Genomic DNA, 27,669 nt, shown 5'->3' on the forward strand with positions numbered 1-27,669 from the left:
CTGAAACTAGAGTTTACTCTGGTAAAACACCACCATTCTCAAACTGTTTTTGTCACAAGATGAATTTATTAAAGCTCATTTTAAAGTTCAAGGCAGCAGCATGTGTTCATATTCACTCTCTTCCAAACCCTAGACAGCACACTTCTTAGACAACTCCAATCACTTCTGTTTTTCATATGTGACCCTGGAGCACAAAAGTAAGTAAAAGTATCACGGGTGTATTTGTAGCAAATAAGCCATTTTTCTTTTATGCCAAAAATCATTAGGATATTAAGTAAAGATCATGTTCCATGAAGATATTTTGTAAATTTCCTACCGTAAATATATCAAAACTTTGCTAAGAACTTCATTTGGACAACTTTTTTTAAATATTTTGATTGTTTTGCACTCTCAGATTCATGTTTTCCAAATCGTTGTATCTCAGCCAAATATTGTCCAATCCTAACAAACCATACATCAATGGAAAGCTCATTTTGTCAGATTTCAGATTTCTATTTATTCTAAAATTGACCTTTATGACTGGTTTTGTGATTCAGGGTCACATATGTGGTTAAGAAAACAACACTACAATAATAGCAGCAAAAAGAAAAAAGGTCAAAATTAATTAGTTCAAACATCCAATATATATATATATAAATATATATATATTAATGTTTTTTTTAAATTTTAACTATAAGGAAACATTACTTTTTATCATTTTGCTACATTATGGGAATGTTACTTTTAAATGTTTCTCGGAATGTTCTGAAACTAGTAGTAACATTTAAAAATGTTACATGAACATGCAGCTAACATCCAGTGAGAGCATTTTTAAAGACCAGAAAATAAAAAAAAATTAATTGAGTTTAAATGAGTTCATAATGAATTATAATATGGTTCTATTTATCTGGTTGATAAATGAATTTTTTTTTGCAATTTTTATTCACACAGAACATTTCACATTGCACTGCTCAGCTTTTGCATTATTTATTTTTTGTAAATACACTGACAGTGTATTTTATTCACTGATATTATTCAATTTTTTTTTTTATTTATTTAATTTTTTGTTTTAATTTTAAACTTTTAGTCATTTGGTTGTGTATTTTTTTAAAATATGGTTATTTAATTTTTTTAAAATTAATTTTAGTTTTTATTTAAACTAAATAAAAATTATGTCTTTTGCAACAGTTTTATAAAATGCATTGCTCAAGTTTGAAGATGTTTAAGTATAAAAAGCATTTTAAGTTTTAACATATTACTTAAATTACCTTTAACACCTTTTATTTATAATGCATTTTAAAGAAATATGTAATGTGCATTGTAATGCATTATATCTTTTCATAAATAACTGAAAATGCATTCTGATATTTGGAGGTTTATTTTTAATGCACTGTACTTTCTAAAGAAATTGGCAAGTATTATAACTGTGGTTATAATTATCCATGAGATCATATGATGTTATGCATTTTGAGGCATAATTAACGCATTAAATCTACTTTTATAACGTATTATTTAAAGGCTTTAAGTAATGTTTTTAAATCCAGTGTTTATGTTTTTAAATGTAAAAGTGTGTTATGTGCGAATGGCCACTTAGAAGGCAGCAGAAAGTTATAGACTTTATGTGACGCTTAAATACTAAGTAGGAAGTTCACTAGGTTTTGCAACAGAGTTCATTGTTTTAAAAAATCATACAGTACTTTATCTCCTTTATAAAATATGATCATTTAAAAGATCAAAGAAGACATTTTAACCCGTATTCAGTCCAAATGAAGATCCTGAAGAAACCTGTTAGATGAAGGAGAATATGGTCCTGCATAGTAAATCTGTCTGTAAAGAGTCTGAAGAACTCAAAGCATGTGCTGCTGGAGAGTGTCAAATTTGATCCTCATTCCCTCGTTTGTTTGATTAAAGTGCGTCTCACCGTAGACTGGGTTAACGTCGTGATGTTCAGCGCCAGGCGTCCGCTCCGTGTTTCTCCTTCACCAGCGTCATCTGATCGATCACTTTGCCGTACTGCAGACGGTCAGAGTTAGACATCAGATCTCACACACACAAACTCTCTGAGTGAAGCGTGAGTTACCTGGTCGTCAGACACCTGCTCCAGGTACAGGTGTGTGGTGTTGATCAGACGCATGCGCGTGTAGCCGTAATCCGTGCTTCTGAACGCGCTCCAGTCGCGGGGTTTGGGGATGAAGCCGTCGTGTTTTTCACGACAGCCCTGAACAAAACCAAATCACACATCTGCTAAAACATCAACACACTGCATACTGTACCCCACAATGCAATGTACTCAACCCGACCCTCCGTTTCCAGTGACAAATGATCTGGAAGTCATTTATTTAATGCAGAATTTAATTTAAAATGCCAACGCAGACAACAAACTCAATACTAACCCCCGTTTTCACAAACAAGCCTTAAGTCTAGTCTCAGACTAAAATGTGAGTCTGAGCTGTTTCATCTGAAAGAAAATTTGTTTTGTCAGATGGACACGTTTCAAAGGAACATTTATAAAAATGTCTTAATTTAACTGTGGCCAAATCCTGCCTTAGTCTAAGCCCTGTCTGTGAAACCAGGCCTAAATGTTTATTGTAGCACAATAGACTGCCACAGTCAGTTTACAGAAGTTGATAGATGATTTTTATTGCAATGCAATAATGGAATAAAGAAGGTTATTTAGAGGACGCTGCAATGCATTTAGCTCATTTTGTGTTTTATTTCTGTTTAAGTGCAGGCTAGACAGTGTTATTTTAATAACACTGAAATACTATTATAATTTTTATTAATAGTTTGAATTAGTTTTTTATTTTTGTTTTACCAATTTTGTGATTTTTTGTTAATTTTTTTAAATGTCTATATGGTTTTATTCATTTAACAGGGAAGGTTTTCAAAATGTTCTGGCAAGGTTCTTTCAACGTTATGAACAAACATTCTTCTGTGAACAATTCAATCTCATCTGGTCTTTAATAATGTTCTCCAAATGTTACACTGAACCTTTCTGAATAGTTTTTATTTTTATAAAAACATTTTTTAAATGTTACTACAAGTTTTTGAACATTCTGAAAACATTCAAAAGTAACATTCCCATATTGTTGCAAAATGATAAAAAGTAACATTCCCTTATAACATTCACATCCAAAAAAACATAAAAAAAAAACTGGATGTTTTGAATGTGCCGAAAATTTTATATAACATAACTGGAATGTTGGTAAAACATTCTTAGAACATATTTCAGTATTATGTCTTTGTTTTTTAATCAGATTTTCAAATATTTCCATTTAACTTGGTTGTGATTCTCCTCGTAGCTGGTTGGTTTGTAGATTAAAATGCTTTAAATGGAGAAAAATGGATGGGAAAAAACAATGGTTGTATATTTATTATGTATATATAAATACACACGCATGTATATATTTTAGAAAAATATGTTATATTTATATATTAAAAATATTTTTGCATAATATCAATTATATGAATATAAACATATACATGAAAATGTTTTCAAAATATATACTGTATGTGTGTGTGTGTGTATATATATATATATTTACATAATAAACATACACAGTACACACATATATTATGAAAACAAAAACTTTTATTTTGGATTTATTATTTATTTTGGATTAATCATTTGACAGCACTAATTTTAATATCACTAAATTACTATTTTAAAATTTATTAATAGTTTAAAAAAAGGTTTTTGTTTTCATTTAAAGTTTTGTTTTACTAATTTAGTTTTGTAAAGTTTTTTAACGTCTATATGGTTTTCTTAATTTAACAGAGAATGTTCTCAGAATGTTCTGGCAAGATTCTCTCAATGTTATGAACAAACGTTCTTCTGGGAATGTTAATAGAATGTTTGTTCAAACTTATCTGGTCTTTAAAAATGCTCTCACTGGATGTTAGCTGCATGTTCATGTAACATTTTTAAATGTTACTACTAGTTTCAGAACATTCCGAGAAACATTTAAAAGTAACATTCCCATAATGTAGCAAAATGATAAAAAGTAATGTTTCCTTATAGTTCAAATTTTAAAAAAACATTAATATATATATATATATATATATATATATATATGGATGTTTTGATTACAGAAAGAAATTACATTTATATGATCTAATTGGAATGTTAGCAAAATGTTCTTAGAACATATTTCATTTTTGTGTCTTTGTCTGATTTTCAAATATTTAAATCAAAGTTTGTTGTGATTCTCCTCGCAGCTGGTTGGTTTGCAGATTAAATCGCTTTAAATGCAAACAATGAATGGAAAAAACGCTGGTTGTGCACTAATGCGCTTTATATGTGCTGCTTCACATGCTATTTTAGTAAACAGCAGTAATCTAGTACTCCATTACGAACAGTGCCATTCTCAACAATCTCAAGAATAACGTTGTTTGTATTTCTGCAATACTCACGGCTGAACCTGTGATTATGTGCACGGGCGCTTTAGGATTCACATACGGCTCTTCAGAGCTCCCGTTAAACACCTGCAGGACAAAAACACACATCAGCTTCTGCTGAGTCGATCACAGAGCGCTTTCACATCAGTGTTCAGCGCTTTACCTTGTAATCGTAGACGGGCCAGAGTCTCTCATATGTGTGTTCATGAGCCCAGAGCTCCAGATCCACTCCTGAAACACACACACATCACTCACATCACACACATCACACACACATCCAGCATCTGCTGACCCGTCCTCAAACAGATTAGGTTTGTCAACATCATCAGTAAAGGATCATTAAAGATTCATTATACAGTTCTGTTATTGAGGCAAGAGACTGCAGGTAAACAAGGAGAAATAAAAAAAAAAAAAAAAAAACTAATATGTACCACCATACTTCACCAGCTAATTCATCACAGCACATTAAGAAACTAGATAAGAAAGTTCGTCAAGACAAACTTTAAGTTGGCTTGAGAAAGCCGGACCAGAAAGTTTGAAAAGTTTAAAAAGTTTGAAAAGTTTGAAAAGTTAAGAAGTTTCAAAAGTTTAAATAGTTTAAGAAGTTTTAAGTTTGGATGGTTTTCAGTCTGAAATATTTAGAAGTTTTAAAGTTTGAATGTAGTCTGTCAGATAGATAGATAGATAGATAGATGATTCTAACATTATTACCAAGTTACTAGCATGTTGCTAGTCTGTTTCTAGCATGATTAGCAAGTTGTTAGCATGTTTTTAGCATGATTACCAAAGTTGCTAACATGTTTCTAACATGATTAGCATGTCGCTAGCATGTTTCTAACATGATTAGCAAAGTTGCTAACATGTTTCTAACATGATTAGCATGTTGTTAGCATGTTTCTAACATGATTAGCATGTCGCTAGCATGTTTCTAGCATGATTAACAAAGTTGCTAACATGTTTCTAACATGACTAGCATGTCGCTAGCATGTTTCTAGCATGATTAACAAAGTTGCTAGCATGTTTCTAGCATGACTAGCATGTCGCCTGCATGTTTCTAGCATGATTAGCAAAGTTGCTAGCATGTTTCTAACATGATTAGCATGTCGCTAGCATGTTTCTAGCATGATTAGCATGTTGCTAGAATGTTTCTAGCATGACTAGCATGTCGCTAGCATGTTTCTAGGATGATAAGCATGTCACTAGCATGTTTCTAGCATGATTAGCAAAGTTGCTAGCATGTTGCTAGCATGACTAGCATGTCGCTAGCATGTTTCTAGCATGATTAGCATTTCGCTAGCATGTTTCTAGCATGATTAGCATTTCGCTAGCATGTTTCTAGCATGATTAGCAAGTTTTTTAGCATGTTTCTAGCATGATTAGCAAGTTTTTTAGCATGTTTCTAGCGTGATTAGCAAAGTTGCTAGCACGTTTCTAACGTGATAGTAAGGGTTAGATGATAGATAGATAGATAGATAGATAGATAGATAGATTAGATGATAGATAGATAGATAGATAGATAGATAGATAGATAGATAGATAGATAGATTAGATGATAGATAGATAGATAGATAGATAGATAGATAGATAGATAGATAGATAGATAGATAGATAGATAGATAGATAGATAGATAGATAGATAGATAGATAGATAGATAGATAGATATAGATAGATAGATAGATAGATAGATAGATAGATAGATAGATAGATAGATAGATAGATAGATAGATAGATAGATAGATAGATAGATAGATAGATAGATAGATAGATAGATAGATAGATAGATAGATAGATAGAGTTAGATGATAGATAGATAGATAGATAGGGTTAGATGATAGATAGATAGATAGATAGATAGATAGATAGATAGATAGATAGATAGATAGATAGATAGATAGATAGATAGATAGATAGATAGATAGATAGATAGATAGATAGATAGATAGATAGATAGATAGATAGATAGATAGATAGATAGATAGATAGATAGATAGATAGATAGATAGATAGATAGATAGATAGATAGATAGATAGATAGATAGATAGATAGATAGATAGATAGATAGATAGATAGATGATAGATAGATAGATAGATAGTATAGATAGATAGATAGATAGATAGATAGATAGATAGATAGATAGATAGATAGATAGATAGATAGATAGATAGATAGATAGATAGATAGATAGATAGATAGATAGATAGATAGATAGGGTTAGATGATAGATAGATAGATAGATAGATAGATAGATAGATAGATAGATAGATAGATAGATAGAGATAGATAGATGAGTTTGAATGAGTTTAAATGGATTAGAAATACAGTACATAGAAGGGAAGTTTGATTGAGGCTCAAAGGATTCTGGGGATTTTGACAGTTGAAATTTGAAAAGTGCTGGCTCATTTGAACATTCCGTCAATGTAAGTCTATGGGATTTTTCCCAGTTTTAATCGGCATTTTTAGGAAAACCGTAAGTCCGATCAGTTAGAAAAGATATAGCAACTAACTTCAGATCAGTTTGAAGATCTGGGCTTTGGAGTTTGGAGTTTGTAGAGTTAAAGCTCTAGGACGAGTTAGAGTTGATAATTTTAGTCTCAGAAGAATAATAATAACTGGAAGTTTAAATAGCATATCAGTAAGTTGGCTTTCTCAAGCCAACTTAAATAGTTTAGCATTACAAGTTTTTAAAATGTTGTGTTAAAATGTTATGTTGACATATGCAAATACAGCATAAATCTAATTAAATATGCACTATTTTGCATATATTTCTGGAACAGAAATCTGACCATTGCATAAAGCTACATTCAAAATTCTCATTTGATTTTACTGAAATATCAGATTTTAAGAGTCTTCCAAAAGCGAATTTTTTATCAATCCATAAATCAGAAAATACGGTCACACTGTAAAACAAGATTCTCTTCCTTAGTGTTTTTGTCTTGTTTTCCAGTGCCAATATCTAAACTGAAGACATATTTACTTGAGAAGCATAATGACATAAGATATTAAGTTTTGTTTTCTGAAAAATGTATCAAAATTAAGTGAGCTTTAGATTAAAACAAGAAAAAATATCTGCCAATGGGGTCAGGACAAAAACATCTGTTTTTTCCTTATGAATAAAGATTACGTTTCTGACCCCATTGGCAGATATTTTTTCTTGCTTTTAGCAAAATCTAACAATATTCTGAAAATGTGTTTCAGAAAACATAACTTAATATCTTGTGCATTTCTAGTAAATGTATCTTGATTTAGTAATGTTTAGATATTTGTACTGGAAAACAAGATGAAGAAAATTATTTTGTGCAGTGCCACAGATTTTCACGAAGTTAGAGGAATAAAACTGTAAGGTTTGATGTATGTAAACAGAAAAAAACTCTTTAAAAATTTGGATTGTAATTGAAATCTACAGATGCAAATAGATGAAGTGCAATGAAAATAAACACTTAAATGTGTGTTTTGGATGTTTTCTTTCCACTAGTCTGAAAGAAGACATGACATGGAAGCAAAATAGCTTAAAAACTCCAAACTAATCTGTGTTTGCCTCAAACTAGTGCAATCCTCTTTACCGTGCTGATAGAATAAATCCTCCAGTCCAGGAGCAACAGGTATCGTGTCATTGCGTCCAAGCCGAACCTGAAACAGCAGACACAACCAAAGACATCATCAACCAAGCCCATTTCACCTTCAGATGGCACTAAAACAGAATCACATGTCAGATTCTGTGATGAACTGACATGAGACATTCAGAGGCATTTAGACATTTGGGATCACATACGTAGCTCTGGAAGTGTGTGCAGTCGTCTCCGTCATCATTGGAGCAGTACATGGGTCTGTGTCCCATCGTGATGATCCACGGCCGCTGCGCTCGGTTCTCAGGACGGTTCGCTTCCTTTAACAATGACAGAAAGATGCACAAAATCACTGCACACAAGACTGCATCAAGATGATGTTGTTAAACAGAACATCACATTTCAGGAATATTCCCTTGATTTTGCCTTAGATGTATGCTTAAAACAAGATATAGATGAGTTTGTTTGTTCATCAGATTTGTAGAAATGTGTCATTCCATCACTGTCTCACCAATGGATGTGAATGGGTGCCGTCAGAATGACAGTCCAAACAGCTGATAAAAGCATCACAATAATCCACAAGTAATCCACACCACTCCAGTCCATCAGTTTTTATCAGCTGTTTGGACTCTCATTCTGACGGCACCCATTCACTGCGGAGGATCCATGATGGAATGACACATTTCTACAAATCTGATGAACAAACAAACTCATCCTAATCTTGTATCTGAAAATATGACATTTCATATTAAAAGAAATGTGTCACTCCATCACTGTCTCACCAATGGATGTGAATGGGTGCCGTCAGAATGAGAGTCCAAACAGCTGATAAAAACATCACAAGTAATCCACACCACTCCAGTCCATCAATTAACATCTTGAGAAGACAAAAGACAATGTTTATCGCTGTTTTGGCTTGTAAACGGTGCTTGATCTGTACAGATTTCTCTCCTGATTCAGACCAGACCACTTTTTCACTGGAGGAAGTCTTATTATCATTAAGTTAAAAACATCTTAATGATGGATTTGTTTCAGCTTTTGTCTTCTCAAGATGTGAACTGATGGACTGGAGTGGTGTGGATTATTGTGATGTTTTTATCAGCTGTTTGGACTCTCATTCTGACGGCAGCCATTCACTGCCGAGGATCCATGATGGAATGACACATTTCTACAAATCTGATGAACAAACAAACTCATCTACAGCGATGAACATGATTTTTGCAGTGCTCATCCAAAGTGGATTTCTGAGAATCACAGCAGCATGTGTTGAGTGTTTGTACCTGCAGATCGGCCTGTAACCACTCATACTGTCTAAACAGCAGATCCAGGCCGTATTCCAGATAGAAATAGACTTCAGTGGAAAAGGAGATGATATGAGCGGGCCCGACGTTCCAGCTACACGCACAGATATAAACATGCTTCAGTCTTCAAAAACCGATTGTGCAAACACTAAATGTTTCTTCAGACTGGAAAAAACAATCATCCAACAAAAGCGGCGCTGGAATCGTCATCCTCTGTGTTTAAAGCAGAACCTTAGTAGTTTTTCCAGCGTTTTCCCACGAGCACAGATATATCGCTCGCTCAATTATGACGTTCCAGCTCAGAGATGATTCTGAGTTTTCCCAGGAACCATAAACGTACTGAACTGACTATAATCTGCACCTCATGGAACTTTCTCAAATAGCTTATCCAGACATTATAATTGAGCTCACGTGAGGAACTACAGGATGAAAGAGGGAGAGTCTTTCTAGCTTTCTTTCATCATAGCGTAAGTGGAGATTTCTGAGAAAAAATAACAGCCTTTAGAGATATAATAGATATAAAGTGCAATAAAATAAGCACTTATTTTCTTTCCAACAGTCTGAAAGATATAAGAACTTGCATCTGCCACGAGACAAAGAAAAGAACAAAGGCAACTGCGACTTTTATCTCAAAATACGCTCGTACCTGTACCACAGATTCTCCGTGTGTCCCGGCATACTGAAACGACTCTTGTAGTGGGAGAAGTTACTGGAAAAACAAACACAGACAGAAAATCACAGACTGAAAGCCACAGCAGCCATTACTGAATTACACACTGAACATTATATTCGGGCCTTCAAACGAAACCGACACCGAAACACACTAAACGCTCTCGTGTTTCACAGATTAATTCGGCTCATAAACGTGAGATACGGGCGCGGGGTCGCTGACGTTGACCTCAGCCGGTGGGGTCAAAGGTCAAGAGAACGTGGGGGGTCAGGATCATTTTTTTGCGTTTCCGTCGTGCTGGTATGGATGTGCAGGGGATCTCGCAGTGGTCGTAAGGTCAAGGCTAGGAAAACAACACGCCAGACGTTACAGAATAAAATATTTCAACACGCACAAATACGAATTACAGCTCTGACCCCAAAAACCAGCTCCATGTATAATCAATCATGTTTTACATCAGCATTAATGGGTGCATGCAGAGGTTTGTGCTTCCCTCCAGTGGTCAGCAGTCAAACTACTAACTACTTAACTAAAAACAGGAAAACAGCGGAAAAGTCAGCACGCTGTCGTCTGAATCACTTACTGAGACAGATGTGAATCTGAATAAACACAGTGCAAAAAGTGCTTATCTAAACATTCTTAAATCAATATTTATTTGTATTTTTAAAAATCAAAATCTAGTAAGTTTATTCTTACAACAAAAAAAAAATATTATATTTATTTATGGTTTAATTTCTATCAGCAGCAATGGCTATAATCATGGCAAAATCAGCGGTATTTACGTTTTAAAAACCAATTATGATTATAATATCATTAATATATTTTTACAATAATTTAAGAATTTTGTCTAAAAAAAAAATAAGCATAAAAAAACAGTTATTGAGAATCCTTCTGTTAATGCATGATAAAAATTCTAAAATTATTCCAAACAGAAACCTTTTTAAAAATATCCTTTTTTTAATAAAAAGTGACCCTGGACCACAAAACCAGTCATAAGGATCACTTTTTCTGAAACTGAGATTTATATATCATCTGAAAGCTCTATGGATAAGCTTTCCATACTTATACAATTATTCGAAAATCTGCAATCTGAGGGTGCAAAATCAAAATAATGAGAAAATCGCCTTTAAAGTTGTCCAAATGAAGTTCTTAGCAATGCATATTACTAATCAAAAAATAAGTTTTGATATATTTACAGTAGGAAATTTGCAAAATATCTTCATGGAACATGATCTTAATGTCCTAATGATTTTTGGCATGAAAGAAAAATTAATAATTTTGACCCCTACAATGTATTTTTGGCTATTGCTACAAATATACCCGTGATACTTAAGACTGGTTTTGTGCTCCAGGCTCACAAATGTTAATATCATTTTAATATCATGTTTTTTCTTGCATAAATCACAAACCAGTCTCGCCTTTTAACAAATACGAATACCTTTGTTAGATATTTGATGTTTTTAAGCTTAAACGCTTCATTTTAATTAATTTCTCTTCTTCTCATCTTCGGTCATTTTGCATCTGCAGTAAATGTGCATTGATTTAAGAATACTTGTACTGGAAAACAAGACAAAAATACTGAGTCTACTGGCCTGTTTAATGATGTCTAGTTTAATTTTGATTCAGAAAATCTTTAAAAACATGCAAATGTGGAATCAATAATTCATCATGACAACAGCGTTTACTCAAATAGAGAGTACGAGTTTTTCTTCTGCATCTCATCTCATGCGCATGTTCATCTGCTGATGATTTATCGACAAACATCTGACTGATGGCACTAAACGTCTCTAAACATCTTACTGGACGTCACATCATCATGTCAGTCATTTGGCTCGCGCTCTGTAGGGTCAAACATCCATGTGGTTTTGATTTTATGTTCCAGATTCAAACAAACCTTTGACTGGACGTTCTCTTCTTTTAATGAACATTGGCTGCATTGGTCCATCTGATATTACAGACACAGAAACGCTCACTGATTTTTATTAAATACTGCTGTGACATCGTGGAAACAGAGTTTGTGTTTGAGTCACCCCAAAATCAAAAGAAAACTATAATAAATAGCATTTTTATTAACGTTTTTTTTATTAAAATGATGGTAGTTTAGGGCAATTAATATTTTTAGAATGAAATATTTAACTCTCGCCATGCACTCAGCTCTGTTTTGACCTGGAAGACATACAGAAATGTTTCTAAAAATGCATAGTTTGTAGTGAAAGAACTTTAAGACCCTCAAAATACACATCAAGTATTTTTTTCAGATTTTTACAATTATTTTTTAAGAGATATAAAGCATATCTGTGCTCAGGTCATTCTGACCCGGGTATGCATGGAATACCATTAGGGTCAAAAATACTTGTAAAATTATCTATGTGGTTTTATAAGCAATCATGAGTTATAAAATCATAGAAATGTAATTAAATTCCGCTGTGGTTAATACTGATCATTCTCAATTTATACGTTTTTGAATTTTGAAACTTGAATTTTGTCACATTATTGAGAAGTTTCTGATCAGATATGATTTCAGAAAAATAAGTTTTAAGTTTTTTTTATAAAATAATGATTCTTCCAGTCCAAACAGACTCAGAAAAGACTGTAAATGCATTATGAGTGTTAAACACCAACTGGGGGAAAATGCAAGTTACGTTATAATGTCCTAATCAGAATCCTAAAAAAACATTGTATTCTCTGTGCACAATACGATACTTGTATTTATCTTTTGGTTTTGCTGTAGATGTGTTTCGTTAAGCGCAAGTGCATGTGTCCGCCGGCCCGTTTCTCCGTGTTCTTTGGCTCCGCTGATGTTGTTTAGATGTTGGCGGCTCTTGAGCAAATCCAGACATGCGATTAAAATGACTCACGTCAAGAAAAGTTTCCCAAAAATGTTCTGAATCTCCACTGTGGAACAGATTCTTTTGTTCCAGACGGCAAAAGCGTTTTCATATTGGAAAACTCTGATTTCTGCACTCTATAACCTGGTTAAAATCTCCTGACGACTGACCTACTCGAAGACGTTAAAGTTCAGATCAGGTGTAGGTTAAGAGCAGGTTAAAAACACTTACTAAGCCCACTCGTGGTTTCCAGGACAGGTCATGTATGGCGTGTAAGCAGCGATGGACTGGATCTGACGCATGAACTCATCACCGATACGCCCGTTATCCTGATTAAACACAAACACACAATTTAGTTTAATTTTTGTTAAGTTTTAGCAATTTTGTTATGTATTTTTTACATTTTTTGTATGTTCTCTATATTTTTTTTTATTATTTTTATTGCAATTTTAGTTTTGGTTATTTAAATACATCAAGTTACACTAAGTGAAAGTGAGAAATTTTGCCTTGGCACCTAGCTGACAGGTGTGGCATATCAAGATGCTGATTAGACAGCATGATTATTGCACAGGTGTGCCTTAGGCTGGTCACAATAAAAAGCCACTCTAAAATGTGCAGTTTTACTGTATCGGGGGGGACCGAAAACCAGTATCTGGTGTGACCCCCATTTGCCTCACGCAGTGCAACACATCTCCTTCACATAGAGTTGATCAGGTTGTTGATTGTGGCCTGTGGAATGTTGGTCCACTCCTCTTCAATGGCTGTGCAAAGTTGCTGGATATTGGCAGGAACTGGAACACGCTGCCGTATACGCCGATCCAGAGCATCCCAAACATGCTCAGTGGGTGACATGTCCGGTGAGTATGCTGGGCATGCAACTGGGATGTTTTCAGCTTCCAGGAATTGTGTACAGATCCTTGCTACATGGGGCCGCGCATTATCATGCTGCAACATGAGCTGATGGTCGTGGACGAATGGCACAACAATGGGCCTCAGGATCTCGTCACGGTATCTCTGTGCATTCAAAATGCCATCAATAAAATGCACCTGTGTTCATTGTCCATAACATACGCCTGCCCATACCATAACCCCACCGCCACCATGGGCCACTCGATCCACAACGTTGACACCAGCAAACCGCTCACCCACACGACACCATACACGCTGTCTGCCATCTGCCCTGTACTGTGAAAACCAGGATTCATCCGTGAAGAGAACACCACTCCAAAGTGCCAGACGCCATCGAACACGTGCATTTCCCCACTCGAGTCGGTACGATGACAAACTGCAATCAGGTTGAGACCCCAATGAGGACGACGAGTATGCAGATGAGCTTCCCTGAGACGGTTTCTGACAGCAAACCGATTGTTGCAGCAGCTGTCCGGGTGGCTGGTCTCAGACGATCTTGGAGTTGAAGATGCTGGACGTGGAGGTCCTGGGCTGGTGTGCTTACACGTGGTTTGCAGTTGTGAGGCCGGTTGGATGTACTGCCAAATTCTCTGAAACGCCTTTGGAGACGGCTTATGGTAGAGAAATGAACATTCAATTCACGGGCAACAGCTCTGGTGGACATTCCTGCATTCCACACTCCCTCAAAACTTGCGACATCGGTGGCATTGTGCTTTGTGATAAAACTGCACATTTTAGAGTGTCCTTTTATTGTGTCCAGCCTAAGGCACACCTGTGCAATAATCACGCTGTCTAATCAGCATCTTGATATGCCACACCTGTGAGGTGGATGGATTATCTCGGCAAAGGAGAAGTGCTCACTAACACAGATTTAGACAGATTTGTGAACAATATTTGAGAGAAATAGGCCTTTTGTGTACACAGAAAAAGTCTTAGATCTTTGAGCTCAGCTCACGAAAAATGGAGGCAAAAACAAAAGTGTTGCGTTTATAATTTTGGTCAGTGTAATAATAACGCTAAAAAAATTGGTAAAACATTATTAAAAATTATTACAAAAAAAATCATAAAAACTATAATAGTATTGTACAGTTCATCAAGTTAACTGAAATTAAACCTTAAAAATATTTTTTCTTTGAAATAAAATAAATGTTAACCGAAAGAGAATAATAATCTATTTCAATTAAAAAAAAAAAAAAAAAAAAAAAAAAAAAACTCATCTCATAAAAACTACAATAGTATCTCAATGATACTAAACTGAATTGACTGAAATAAGACCAACACATAAAGCCCCTAAGAATTAAGACTGTGATTAAAAACAGCTGTTCTGTGTTCAGTAGCTCATAATCACTTTATGATGTGATATTTCAAACACACACTGTTTTAAAACTAATGTGATCAAACAGGCCTCATTATTGGTCGAAATACTTGTCTTATTCTTGGTTAACAGCGAAGAGGTGAACAGTGAAACCTGACTAAATGAACAGTGATTCTCTAAATGATTCAGTCAGTACTTTAAACGCATATGAGCTGCTTTGGATAAACGTGTCTGTAAATGAATATAAATGTAAGCAGCTCATCATTGGAAACCTCAGTCACAACAAACTCAAATCAGCTCCATCGATTTTCCAGTCACTTACATAATATATAACTGAACTCAGAGCAGTGATGTTGGGAATGTTGTGGTCGATTGTTGGGTTTTGTCGCTCTAATGAGTTTTCAGACACTCTCTGTGTTTCCACTGAAATTTAACAGCTGTTTTTGTGCTTCTTCTCTCTGATTATGATATTATGGCAACGTTAGACATTAATGTCAAAATGATGTGAATCATCACTTACATATTTTGATCATGATTGTTTGACTGTTCTGTACTTTTGTGCTAAATATAAACGCCTTAAAGACACAGCAGCACAAACTGTTCACTTAAAAATAATCATTCTGTCTTCATTTACTTCCCTCATGTCAGAAAATAAAATTAATTCAAAATATTAACAAAAACTATAATAGTAATACTAAAATAACTGATGTGACACTACATCTCTTACCTCATGCATGTCATACGCAAAATCCCCTGTGAAAACAATCACATGCTGTAAACCACATTCAGCACATGCACCAACAAAACTCTGACATTAAACTAGAACTAAACCATCCAAACTATTATCACAATCTAATCTGCTCTTACAAGGTTAAAGGAATAGTTCACCCAAAAATTGAACACATCTCAGTGGATGGAGTGAATGGGTGCCGTCAGAATGAGAGTCCAAACAGATGACAAAAACAAACAAATCCATCATTTAGATATTTCATTTAGAGTCCTTGATCCATAATGTTGCTTCCTCCAGTGAAAAAGTCCATCTCCTGTTGTTTTTCACATCAAAATCAACCACATATTTGTTTAGAGCTGTTTTGGCTTGTAAACGGTGCTTGATCTGTGCAGATTTCTCTCCTGATTCAGACCAGACCACTTTTTCACTGGAGGAAGTGTTATTATGGATTATGGTGTGGATTACTTGTGGATTATTGTGATGTTTTTATCAGCTGTTTGGACTCTCATGCTGACGGCACCCATTCACATCCATTGGTGAGACAGTGATGCAATGACACATTTCTTTTGCTATTCTATGTCATCTTTTCAGATCATTAGTGATACAAGATTAGGATGAGCTTGTTCATCAAATTTGAAGAAATGTGTCATTGCATCACTGTCTCACCAATGGATGTGAATGGGTGCCGTCAGAATGAGAGTCCAAACAGCTGATTAAAACATCACAATAATCCACAAGTAATCCACACCACTCCAGTCCATCAGTTCACATCTTGAGAAGACAAAAGCTGAAACAAATCCATCATTAAGACATTTTAACTAAAATACATTGAGTCCATAATCTATAACAATCCAATAACCCATAATGTCGTTTCCTCCAGTGAAAAAGTCCATCTCCTGTTGTCTCTCACATCAAAATCCAGCCACATATTTGACTGTTTTGTCTTGTAAACGGTGCTTGATCTGTGCAGATTTCTCTCCTGATTCAGACCAGACCACTTTTTCACTGGAGGAAGGGTTATTATGGATTATGGACTCAATGCATTTGAGTTAAAAATGTCTTAATGATGGATTTGTTTCATCTTTTGTCTTCTCAAGATGTGAACTGATGGACTGGAGTGGTGTGGATTACTTGTGGATTATTGTGATGTTTTTATCAGCTGTTTGGACTTTCATTCTGACGGCACCCATTCACATCCATTGGTGAGACAGCGATGGAATGACACATTTCTACAAATCTGATGAACAAACAAATTTATCCTAATCTTGGATGCTCTGAGGGTGAGCACATTTTCAGTTAATTTTTGGTTGAATTACTCCTTTAATCAGGACCGTACATGAGTCTCACCGATGTGCAGAATGACGTCGTACATCCCCATCTGCGTCTCTTTCTGCAGTCGACTCAGAGACTGAGGGTTTTCGTTGCCCATGTCACCAAACAGAGCGAATCTGGGGCTGAAGCTCACGCTTTCATTCAGAGACGTGAAGTAGAAGATGTCGCTCCATCCGGCGTCGCTGCCGCAGTGATACACTGAAACACACACATCTATCAAAATCTCTGTTTTCCAGGTCAAACACACACTGAAAGATGTCCGTATGAAAGTTACCGTATGAAGCCGTTGGTATCAGATCGGTCAGTGTGACCCGGTGAATGTACATCGTCCTCTTCTCGAGTCCTCCATCAGTAAACACGCTCGAGTTTCCCTTCGCCGTGTGACTGAAGAGTTTCTCGCCCCACAGACCGTACTCAACAATACTCTCGGTTTTATTAGCAGTTGACCATGTGACCAACATCGAGTTCTTCACACCTGAGAAAACACGCTCAAAATCAGAACTGTTCTCAAAATATGCCTTTAAAATATAATTTCTTAATTCATAAAGGGTGAAATTTGCACTTTGAATGGTCTGAATGACACTTTCATAAATTCTGCTGAAAAATATCAACTAAAATTAATAAAATAATAAACATATTAACATTTTTAAACAACATTATGCCGAAAAAAAAATAAATATCATGCATTTTCACCTGAAATTCTCAGTGTAATGAATAAAAATAATAATATATTATTTAAACTGTCAAGTCTTTAAACATCAGCTGTCAAAAAACGTAACTGTTCTTAAAATATGCCTTTAAAATATAATTTCTTAATTTTTAACATTGGTCTGAATTACATTTTTGTAAATTCTGCTGAAAAATATCAACTAAAATGAATAGAATAAATAATATATTGACATTTTCAAACAACATCATGCTAAGAAACATCAACTGATATCAAATAAAATATTAAATATCATGCAACTTCAGTCCTCTCACCTGAAATTCTCAGTGCAATGAGGAAAAATAATGATATATTATTTAAACTGTGAAGTCTTTACACATCAGCTGTCAAAAATCATAACTGTTCTCAAAATATGCCTTTAAAATATAATTTCTTAATTCTTACAGGGTGAAATTTGCACTTTGAATGGTCTGAATTATATTTTTATAAATTCTGCTAAAAAATATCAACTAAAATTAATAAAAAAATAAATATACTGGCATTTTCAAACAACATTATGCTGAAAAACATCAACTATTATCAAAATAAAAAATTAAATATCATGCAATTTTACCTGAAATTGTCAGGGTAATGAGGAAAAATAATTATATATCATTATCAGCTGTCAAAAATCATAACTGCTGTCAAAATATACCTTTAAAATATAAGTTCTTAATTCCTGAGGGATGAAATTTGCACTTTGAATGGTCTGAACTACATTTTCATAAAATCTGCTGAAATATATGAACTAAAATAAATAAAATAATAAATATACTGACATTTTCAAACAACATTATGCAGAAAACATCAACTAATATAAAAAAAATATTAAATATCATGCAATTTCAACCCAATATTATATAATATCATCATACCATTTAAACTGTGAAGTTTTCAAAAATCATAATTACCACATTTTCTGCACTCAAAAACAATTTCTTATTTTTTGAGGTGTGAAATGTGCACTTGGCATTTTCAAACTAACTTCTGCTGAAAAATATCAATTAATATTAAATAAAGTATAAAATCTAATTTCAATCTTCCTTCAACTGAAAATGTCATTACAGTAAAAAGGAAAAATTGTGAAGTCTTCAAATATTAGCTGTTAAAAATCATAATTGTTCACAGAATATGCTTCATTTTCTGGATTCAAAATATATTTTCTTATTTTTTGATGGGATAAATACACACTTGACATTTTCAAACTAAATTCTGCTCAGAAATATCAATTAATATTAAATAAATTAATAAATATGATGTTTCAACCTTTCCTCACATAAAATTGTCATTATTGTAATTATTTAAATTGTAAAGTCTTTAAACATCAGCTGTCAAAAATCATAACTGTTCTCACAATACACCTCATTTTCTGCATTCTAATTTTAATTTTTTATTTTTTGAAGTGTGAATTGTGCATTTGGCATTTTCAAACTAACGTCTGCTAAAAAATATCGACTAAATAAAATTATAAATGACAAACAGCTGAGCGTTTTGCTGTTATATAACAGAAAATTACACTCAAGAGAGCCAAAAAAATGACCGTCTATCATCGGTATTAGAACAATAAATCTATGAAATCACTCAATAACTGGGTTTCCATGCAAACCCATCTGTCTTTGTTTTGCACCATATTTTTCTCATAAAACAGGCAGATTATCACCTGTATTTATGTAATGCACAAATGCATTTGGGACCCTGAACCACGAAATGTAACGGTTTTTTTTTTCTGAAACCTGAATAAATAATCTTTTCATTGATGTGTGGTTTGTTAGGACAGGACAATATTTGGCCGAGATACAACTATTAGAAAATCTGAGGGTGCAAAAAAAAAAATTTCCTTTAAAGTTGTCCAAATTAAGTTCTTAGCAATGCATATTACTAGTCAAAAATTTACTTTTGATACATTTACTGTAGGAAATTTACTAAATATCTTCATGGAACATGATCTTTACTTAATATCCTAATGACTTTTGGCATAAAAGTTCTGTGGTCCAGGGTCACATTTGAGTGCAGTAGTTTAAATCTACACTGGCTGTCTTTGATTGACAGCTGTCAGTCATGAAGAGTGAAATCTCACCTGGATATGAGATGTGCACCTGCTCAGGTTGAGTTCCGATGGGCGGCACACAGCAAACAGCAGCGATCAGAGCAAACAAACACAGCAAAACCTGGAGCTCCATCATCATCATCATCTCTTCATCTGATCACAACAACACAGAACAGAGTCACATGAGCGTCACATGACTAAAACACAGATTGTGTAATTATTTACTGCACAAAAACACGAGCTGAAGCACAGCATCTGAAGATAAACTGCTGACAGAAGCTGTCTGAGACACACGCACGTGATTCACAAACAAATTACACAACGGCAGAATACTTTAATAAGTTATTAACTGCTCAGAAACACTTCTTTACCTGCTTTACATCAGTTGCAGTGTCATGTTTTGATGGAGTAGTAATACAATACAATACAATAATACAATTATTATTAGACACACATCACAGCAGAAGCCAAAACACTAAAACAAAACTTAAATAAACCTCTGAACAAGCACTAAATACCACATAAATAAAATATGAAATATCATCTCGACCAAGTCTGTACTGTAACGAGAAAAACATTTTTAAATCAGGGCTGCAAAACTATTAGCTGTGATTAATTGATTCAAAATAAACATTTATGTTTACATACTATATGTGTGTACTGTGTATATTTATTATGTATATTTCAACACACACACATACATGTACATATGAAGGAAAAATATATTAGATTTATCGGTAAAATATTTATATTTATTTTTAAATTATATAAGTGTTTACATACAAATATATTTTAAAATATATACATATATGTGTGTGTATTTATATATACATAAAAAAAAAAAATATATATATATATATATATATATACACATAGAATCAATTAATTGTGACTAATGGTTTTGCATCTTTTTTAGGGGTGAAATGCGCATTTAACATTTTCAAGGCCAATTCTTCTGAAAAATATTAATTAATATCAAATAAAACATTAAATTTCATGTCATTTCAAACATCCCTCACCTGAAACTGTCATTATTGTAATGAGAAAAACAAATATATTATATATTATTTAAATAAACAAAATCTTATACAATTATAATTATTTTGACATCATGCCTAATTTTTTCTGCAATCGAAATACAGTTTCTATATTTTTTTGAAGTTTGACTGAACTTCTATTGATCTGAATGACATTTTCAATCGAAATTCTGCTAAAAAAAAAACTATAAAAAAAAAAAAAATTAATAATAATAATAATAATAATAATAATAATATATATATATATATATATATATATATATATATATATTAAGACATTTCAACCCTTCCTCACCTGAAATTGCCATTACTGTAATGAGGAAATATTATATAATTTAAATGGCTAAGTCTTTATGAATCAGCTGTCAAAAATCATATTTGTTCTTAAAAAAAGCCTCATTTTATGCATTCAAAATACAATTTGTTATTTTTAACAAAACTGATTTAGTTTAGTTAGCGTTAGTAATGACTCTAACACATTTATCATTAGAAATAACAACACAGAAGAAGCCAAACACCCACATAAAACATAAAACAACCCAAATAAACTCAAATATTCCTCTAAACAGCCACTAAATACCATATGATTAAACCCTAAATAAACAAGTCAGCTAAATAAATACGTGTTTTAGTACTAGACAAACATGTCAAACATGCGACAGATAAAAGTTAAACTCAGAAAAGCAATAAACAGGCGGCTCATTTTACAAACCTGTCGTTTACAAAACTGTGTAAATAGTTTCTTCCTCAAACTGCTTCAGTGTCACATGACCTGTGTTTCTTCCGTCAGCTGAGCCGCTGATCACGTGACGCCCGGTGTGCGCTGCAGAAGCTCAGCGCTGCCTTGTGTTTATGTTTGCAAAAATTATTTATTGATATTTATGGATTTATTGATATTTATTATTTATATTTTGTAATAAATAAATAAATAAATGAATTATATATATATATATATATATATATATATATTTTTTTTTTTTTTTTGTTTTTGTTTTTGTTTTTGTTTTTTATTTACTGTCTGTATATTCGTCAAATCTGAGCATAATATCTCCCGTTATAATGGTATATATATATATATATATATATATAGTTTTTTTTTTTTTTTTTTTTTTGTTTTTTGCTTATGATTGACAGCTGTCTGTCAGATAAATCAGTGATGTTGAGTGTCTTCACGAGTATAATAATAGTGACTCCTTGTGGCGTTTCAGCGCATTGCAGCCTGTGTTTGAGTTCCTGATGATGTCCTGTGAGGATGAGGAGGATCACAGATACACGCTTCAGCTCTCAGCAGCAAAACACTCACAGCAGGTGAATAATAACTGTACTGACAATGCAATTAAATTACAACTGATGACAGCTTGAAAAACAGAAATGGTTTTTCTTAGGACTTAAAACTCCTGTTTCCTGGTTAAAAGCAAAAATTGTTTAATCACAAATACAGTGAAAACTGCGGAATATTATTACATATATTTATGTGATCATTGTTATTGTTTTGAAAGAAGTTTTATGCAACTCTAATTTGATCAAAAATGTAAAAATGTGAAATATTATTATGATTTCAAACAGCTGTTTTCTAAGTCAATATCTGTTAAACTGTAATTTATTTCTGTGATGCGCAGCTGATTTTTCAGCATCTTTACTCCAGTCTTCAGCGTCACATGATCCTTCACAAATCATTCTGATATGCTAATTTGCTGCTCAACAAACATTTCTGATATCAACATAAGATTTAAAATAAGAATAAATAATAATAATAATAATTTATTCATCAAGGACACATTAAACTGCTCAAAAGTGTCAGTAAAGACATTTATAATGTTCCAAAATATTTCTATTAAAAATAAATGCTGATCTGTGAATCCTGAAAAATAAAATGTATCAGTTTCCACAAAAATATTGCATAACTGTTTTGACATATTATATTTTTAGTTAATATTTTAAGATTTTATTTTAGTTTTTTTGTAGTATTTTTTTTATATGTCTATATAATTTTTTTAGATAAATTGTTAGTTTTAGATTAGATATTTTACTTTAACTTAAACTAAACAAAATGGTGCTGAAAATTCAGTTTTGATCACAGAAATCAATTACAGTTTAACAGATATTCACATAGAAAACAGCTGTTTGAAATTGTAATAATATTTCACATTTTTACTGTAGTTTTGATCAAATACGTGCTGCATAAAACAATCACTATTCCAAACTTTTGACTGGCAGTCTTTATGTATGTTTTAATATTTGAGTTCTGTAGTATCATACATTTACAGAAGCAATTACTGTTTTAACATCATGTTTTTTTTTTTATTTTCACAGGATGCATGTGACAAAATGAGAGACACTGGTAAAAAGAGGTGAGAGTTTGAGCTGATGTTTGGCTGTGGAGGCCTGCGTGGGACTGTTTTATTAATCCAGCTCCTGCTGAATTTCTATCGCCTGATCCCGCAGTTTTTTGTGTCCATTTCCACCTGCTCCCGCAAACATTCTAATACTGTATATAGTTTTTGCACTATCGATATGCGGGATATTTAAATCTCTTTCACTTTCAATTTGGTGATCATGTGCACTCTGTGTCAGGGCTCTACGCTTATTTTTCTCTTAAAAAATATAGGAGCACAGTCAAAATTTCAGGAGCACCATCTAATCAATAATCAAAAAATCTGATAAAAAAAAATCAAATGAGGTGATATTTGACTACAGGGGAATTTTGTTTTTACCTTTGTACTGGCATTTTTACAACTTTATTAAAAGTATGTCTTTTATGTCTATTATTAAATAATTTTTAAATTATATTTTTAAGCTTTTTAATTAAAATGTCAGAATAAGAATAAGTTATCAATCAAATTAAATCAGTATTAACAAAATTAATTTGTACTACAGAGGTGCACAGAAGAAAGCAAAAGTGTCTTGTAGGTGTATTTTCATGTTTAATGAGGCTCAGAGGGGCATGAGTGCAATCAAATTCATAAATTCATGTTTTAAATATAACATTTTGAATATAGAAATATTAAATGATTTAAAGAAATAAAAAGATACTTTAAAAATTAAACTAAAACTGCCAGCAAGTTTATTTACTGATTTAATCACTGAATCATTCGTTCCTTTGATTTGCTCGAACGGGTGATTCATTCAGGAATGAAGCAAGTGAGTGTCTTTATGAATGGGAAATTGAATCATTGACTCACTAGATTCGTTCATAAACGCACGTTCATTCATAAACGATTCACCGCTGTGTTTGAATGGAGATGTGCAGCGGATCAGATGTGACTTGTTATAGTCACACAATGTAAATCACTAAATATTAACTTCGTTTACTGAACCGTATTGAATCAATATCTCATTTTCAAACTCGTGCTATAATTTTCTGATCACCCACTGCTGCTGCAATAAAGGTCAAAACCACCCGCTCCCGTGAGAGTTGCGTCGGGTCCCGTGGGAATCCCGATCCTAATCCATTTCTCAAATTAGGTGTGAGAACAGAAGATCTTCTGATCATCTAAGTGTGTGTTTGATCTCCAGTCGCTCGAATGCAGCTGGCCGGCTGAAGAGAGTCGTGTCCTGCAAGAGAAAAACACGCCATCACGTGACGGGACCCGGCGCTCACAGAAGAGCCTCGACACCCGTGAAACCTGTCAGAGAGCAGATGCATGAAGACAAACCTCAGCACAGCGAGAGCCTGAACGACCGGAGCTGCTGTTCTCAGGTAAACCAGCAGAGGAGCATCAAAAATGAAAATCAGAGGAACTTCAGACACTTATATAGTGCATTTGCTTACCGGTGCCACTTGTGCAGATTTCTGAAGAGCATCATGTGCTGACAGACGTTCTTCACGGCAGAAATCTGAGGCTCAGTCTGGCTCTGACGCTTTGGAGGAGAAGCACAGGAGAGCTGCTGTCTTTCCTTGAACGGTAAAACATCAGACAGATGGCAAACGTGACTTTAGAAATTTGAACAAAAATCTCTTCTAAGAACATTTTACTGACATTCCCATTAAGTTATGAAAACGTTATTTCTGAACGCTCAGAGTACCCTGACTCACCTTTTCATTGCTTGATGCCTAATTTTAAAGTTAAATCATTATATTTAAACAGAAAACAACAGGGAAAAATCAATCAAAATATCAAACAGTACTGCTCTTTCAACATTAAAACCTTCCATTTAAACAGAGAAAATTAAATCTGAACATGATCTGAACAAACTCGATATATATACAAAATATAAATATATAAGGTGTTATACATGTTTAATTAAATTATATCTTTCTTTAAAAACAGTGTTGTTTAGTATCACTGAGATATTATAGTTTTAGTTAATATTTTGAATTTGATTGTAGGTTTTTTATATCTTAGTTAATGTTTTAGTAATTTTTTTTACAATTTTTAAATGTATATATAATTTTTTTATAAACTGTTTTAGTTTAGATATTTTACTTCAACTTAAACTAAACAAAAATGAGCAATACTAGCTGGAATAAAATAAGTTTATTTGAATTCAGTTCATGTTTACTTTATTTCAAGTAATGATTTTTTAAATGCATTTAAAGTTTTAGTAATTTTTAATTTTTTTAAATATATTTATATAATTCTTTTATTTTATAAATTATTCGTTTTAGTGTAGATATTTAAACTAAACTAAACTAAACTAAACTAAACAAAAATGAGCAATGTTGCCTTGGCAACTAGCTGAAATAAAATACGTTTATTATAATTCCGCTCATATTTACTTTATTTTAAGTAATGTTTTTTTAATGTTTATATAATTCTTTTTTATAAATTGTTCGCTTTAGTTGAGATATTTTTAGTGCTGGGCAATGATTACTTATGATTAATCACATCCAAAATAAAGTTTTTGTTTATATAATATATGTATGTCCTGTGTGTATTTATTATGTATATATATAAAAAAACAGACATACAGTATAATTTATATTATATATAAATATATTTAATATACAAACAACATATTTTTTTCTTTAATATACACATGAGTGCGTGTATTTATATATACATAATAAATATACACAGTACACACACACAGCAACTAGCTGAAATAAAATAAGTTTATTTTAAGTCAGTTCATGTTTACTTTATTTCAAGTAATAAGTAATGATTTTTTTTAATGCATGGTTTTAGTTCAACAGTTTTAGAAGGAATTTTAGTTAAAAGTTTGAGTAATGTTGTTCTGTTTTTGTGATTTTATGTCTATATAGTTTTTTATTAATTTTCAGTTTTAGTTTAGTTATTTTATTTTAACTTAAACTAGTCAGAAATGAGAAATGTTACCATTTTTAATTTTTTATGTTTTTGTTTTGTTTTGTTTTTGCACAGATGTTACGCAAACATTAATGGAATGTTACATTTTATCATTTTGTGAACATGTGAAATGTTACTTTTGAATGTTCTGAAACAAATAGTATCATTTAGACAACGTTAGACCAACATCCAACTAAAGTTTTTCAGAATAAATTATGTTTTTGTGTTTTCGAGAACATTATTAAAGATCAGACCACAAACTTTATTAGTAGGCATTTGTTCATAACATTAGTCAAAGTTCTCGTTCCTCCCTATACAGTCTGCAGGACGTCAGTGTGTTGGTCGACTGCTTACCTGCTCTGACTAGAAGGTAAATCCTGCACATCTTGAGCTGGTTTTACTGTCTGAACACGTCATGACAGATCTGTTTCCAGCAGCCTTCGGGAGGAAACGCTGGGCTTCTGTGTGGATCTCTTTCCTCTGGTCAAGAACCTTCTTGAGAGCCGTTTTGAAGAGTAAGTGCTGTGTCTTCATCACTCGTGGTCTCTGTTATTGATGATGCTGATGTGATCTCACTCCTTCAGCTACATCATCAGCGCTTTAATCTGGATTCAGACGGCGCTGGAACGCTGGAGCTCACGGCTGATCAAAGACAGTCAGTCGTCAGATCACAGGTAGCACAACTTCACCTTAAAACTGGAAGGATAACAGAAATGTTAAATGCTGATTTGTCCTGCAGGAACATCAGTGTGTTGAAGCAGCAGCTGCAGGAGCTCTGGACGCTGAAAACACGCCTCACATCCGCCTCACAAACAACCGCCGACATCTGGAAGGTAATAAAACACGAGCCGATGGAGAACTGCTCATATTTAACACAATAATCAAACTCATTCATGTCTGTAATGTGAACTGCTGCTGTTTCCTAGGATGTTGAGTCTCATTTGGTTCAGTTCTGAGGAAAAACAGATGATCACAGATGAACACTGATCTGAATCCTGACGCTGATGGATGACGGGTTATCAATCATTTACTGGAATACTAGCAGTTTACTGTGTTTAACAGTGTTTGATTACAGTGTGTTCATGTTCAGACTGCTATCAATCAATCAATCAATGGAAATGCTACTAAATGTCATTTCTTTAGCCTCATTCTGAGTTTTTGCAAGGTGATTAAAGTGTCTGAAGTGCTTGAGTTTGACTTTTTGACATTTAAAGCCTGGAAAACCCTTGAAAATATCAATATTCCTGAGGTGGTACTTCAAAAGTGCTTGAATTATTTAAAGATTATGTATCTATGAAACAAGTGTTTAATTTTTTCAAAAAGCACATATCTTTTGAGGCCAATTTTATCATTTCTCAAATATATATACCAGTGATAAATGTGAGATTGTGTTGAATGGTGTGAGGTGACTGGATGATTTCAACTGATTCCTATTGAACTGCAGCTCAAACTATTTCAAATCTAGTGAATGAAGCTACAAACTCCATCATAATGCACAATGTTTCCATCTAACATGTATTTTGAGCTGCAGCTCGTCATATTAATGGAGTGTTTCACTAGTTAGCAGTAAACCGGTTACCACACCTCAATATGGAGCAGATT

At 33.2% G+C, this 27,669-nt stretch overlaps 2 protein-coding genes and 1 long non-coding RNA gene across 3 annotated transcripts in view; 2 read left to right on the plus strand and 1 right to left on the minus strand.

Annotated features, from left to right (window-relative positions):
- Positions 1 to 24,414, plus strand: part of LOC127180114 (uncharacterized) — a 35,791-nt gene extending 11,377 nt beyond the window's left edge. Inside the window, exons 2-4 of the long non-coding RNA XR_007829584.1 lie at positions 22,027 to 22,126; positions 23,132 to 23,169; positions 24,335 to 24,414. This is a non-coding gene — a long non-coding RNA (uncharacterized LOC127180114). The remainder of the gene's footprint in view (positions 1 to 22,026; positions 22,127 to 23,131; positions 23,170 to 24,334) is intronic.
- acp7 (acid phosphatase 7, tartrate resistant (putative)) lies at positions 53 to 21,635 on the minus strand. The gene is made up of 14 exons (XM_051134060.1): positions 21,531 to 21,635; positions 19,812 to 19,934; positions 17,303 to 17,503; positions 17,044 to 17,226; positions 15,694 to 15,719; positions 12,974 to 13,071; positions 9,891 to 9,953; positions 9,224 to 9,338; positions 8,150 to 8,263; positions 7,941 to 8,007; positions 4,541 to 4,608; positions 4,393 to 4,464; positions 2,060 to 2,197; positions 53 to 1,992 (listed from the first exon to the last, which is right to left on the minus strand). Exons 2-14 carry the CDS (start codon positions 19,924 to 19,926, stop codon positions 1,927 to 1,929), a joined length of 1,326 nt encoding a protein of 441 aa, XP_050990017.1. The 5' UTR covers positions 19,927 to 19,934; positions 21,531 to 21,635; the 3' UTR covers positions 53 to 1,926.
- Positions 24,415 to 24,435: 21 nt separating the features above from the next.
- Positions 24,436 to 27,248, plus strand: LOC127180112 (KATNB1-like protein 1). The gene is made up of 7 exons (XM_051134062.1): positions 24,436 to 24,518; positions 24,608 to 24,723; positions 26,387 to 26,437; positions 26,505 to 26,582; positions 26,652 to 26,741; positions 26,807 to 26,900; positions 26,994 to 27,248. Exons 1-7 carry the CDS (start codon positions 24,459 to 24,461, stop codon positions 27,021 to 27,023), a joined length of 519 nt encoding a protein of 172 aa, XP_050990019.1. The 5' UTR covers positions 24,436 to 24,458; the 3' UTR covers positions 27,024 to 27,248.
- The last annotated feature ends 421 nt before the right edge of the window (positions 27,249 to 27,669 follow it).

This window comes from Labeo rohita, chromosome 17 (genome assembly GCF_022985175.1).
Source record: "Labeo rohita strain BAU-BD-2019 chromosome 17, IGBB_LRoh.1.0, whole genome shotgun sequence".
Classification (NCBI taxonomy): domain Eukaryota; kingdom Metazoa; phylum Chordata; class Actinopteri; order Cypriniformes; family Cyprinidae; genus Labeo; species Labeo rohita.

Excerpts from the sequence above, each read along its gene's own strand:
- LOC127180112 (XM_051134062.1), top strand. The coding sequence starts at position 24,459 with ATGCATGAAGACAAACCTCAGCACAGCGAGAGCCTGAACGACCGGAGC. Across the intron at positions 24,724-26,386 it reads CTGCTGTCTTTCCTTGAACG|TCTGCAGGACGTCAGTGTGT; the intron begins GTAAAACATCAG and ends CTCCCTATACAG. Across the intron at positions 26,583-26,651 it reads CTTGAGAGCCGTTTTGAAGA|CTACATCATCAGCGCTTTAA; the intron begins GTAAGTGCTGTG and ends TCACTCCTTCAG.
- acp7 (XM_051134060.1), bottom strand. The coding sequence starts at position 19,926 with ATGATGATGATGATGGAGCTCCAGGTTTTGCTGTGTTTGTTTGCTCTG. Across the intron at positions 15,720-17,043 it reads CGACGTCATTCTGCACATCG|GGGATTTTGCGTATGACATG; the intron begins GTGAGACTCATG and ends TTGTTTTCACAG. Across the intron at positions 9,339-9,890 it reads ACGGAGAATCTGTGGTACAG|CTGGAACGTCGGGCCCGCTC; the intron begins GTACGAGCGTAT and ends CTGTGCGTGTAG.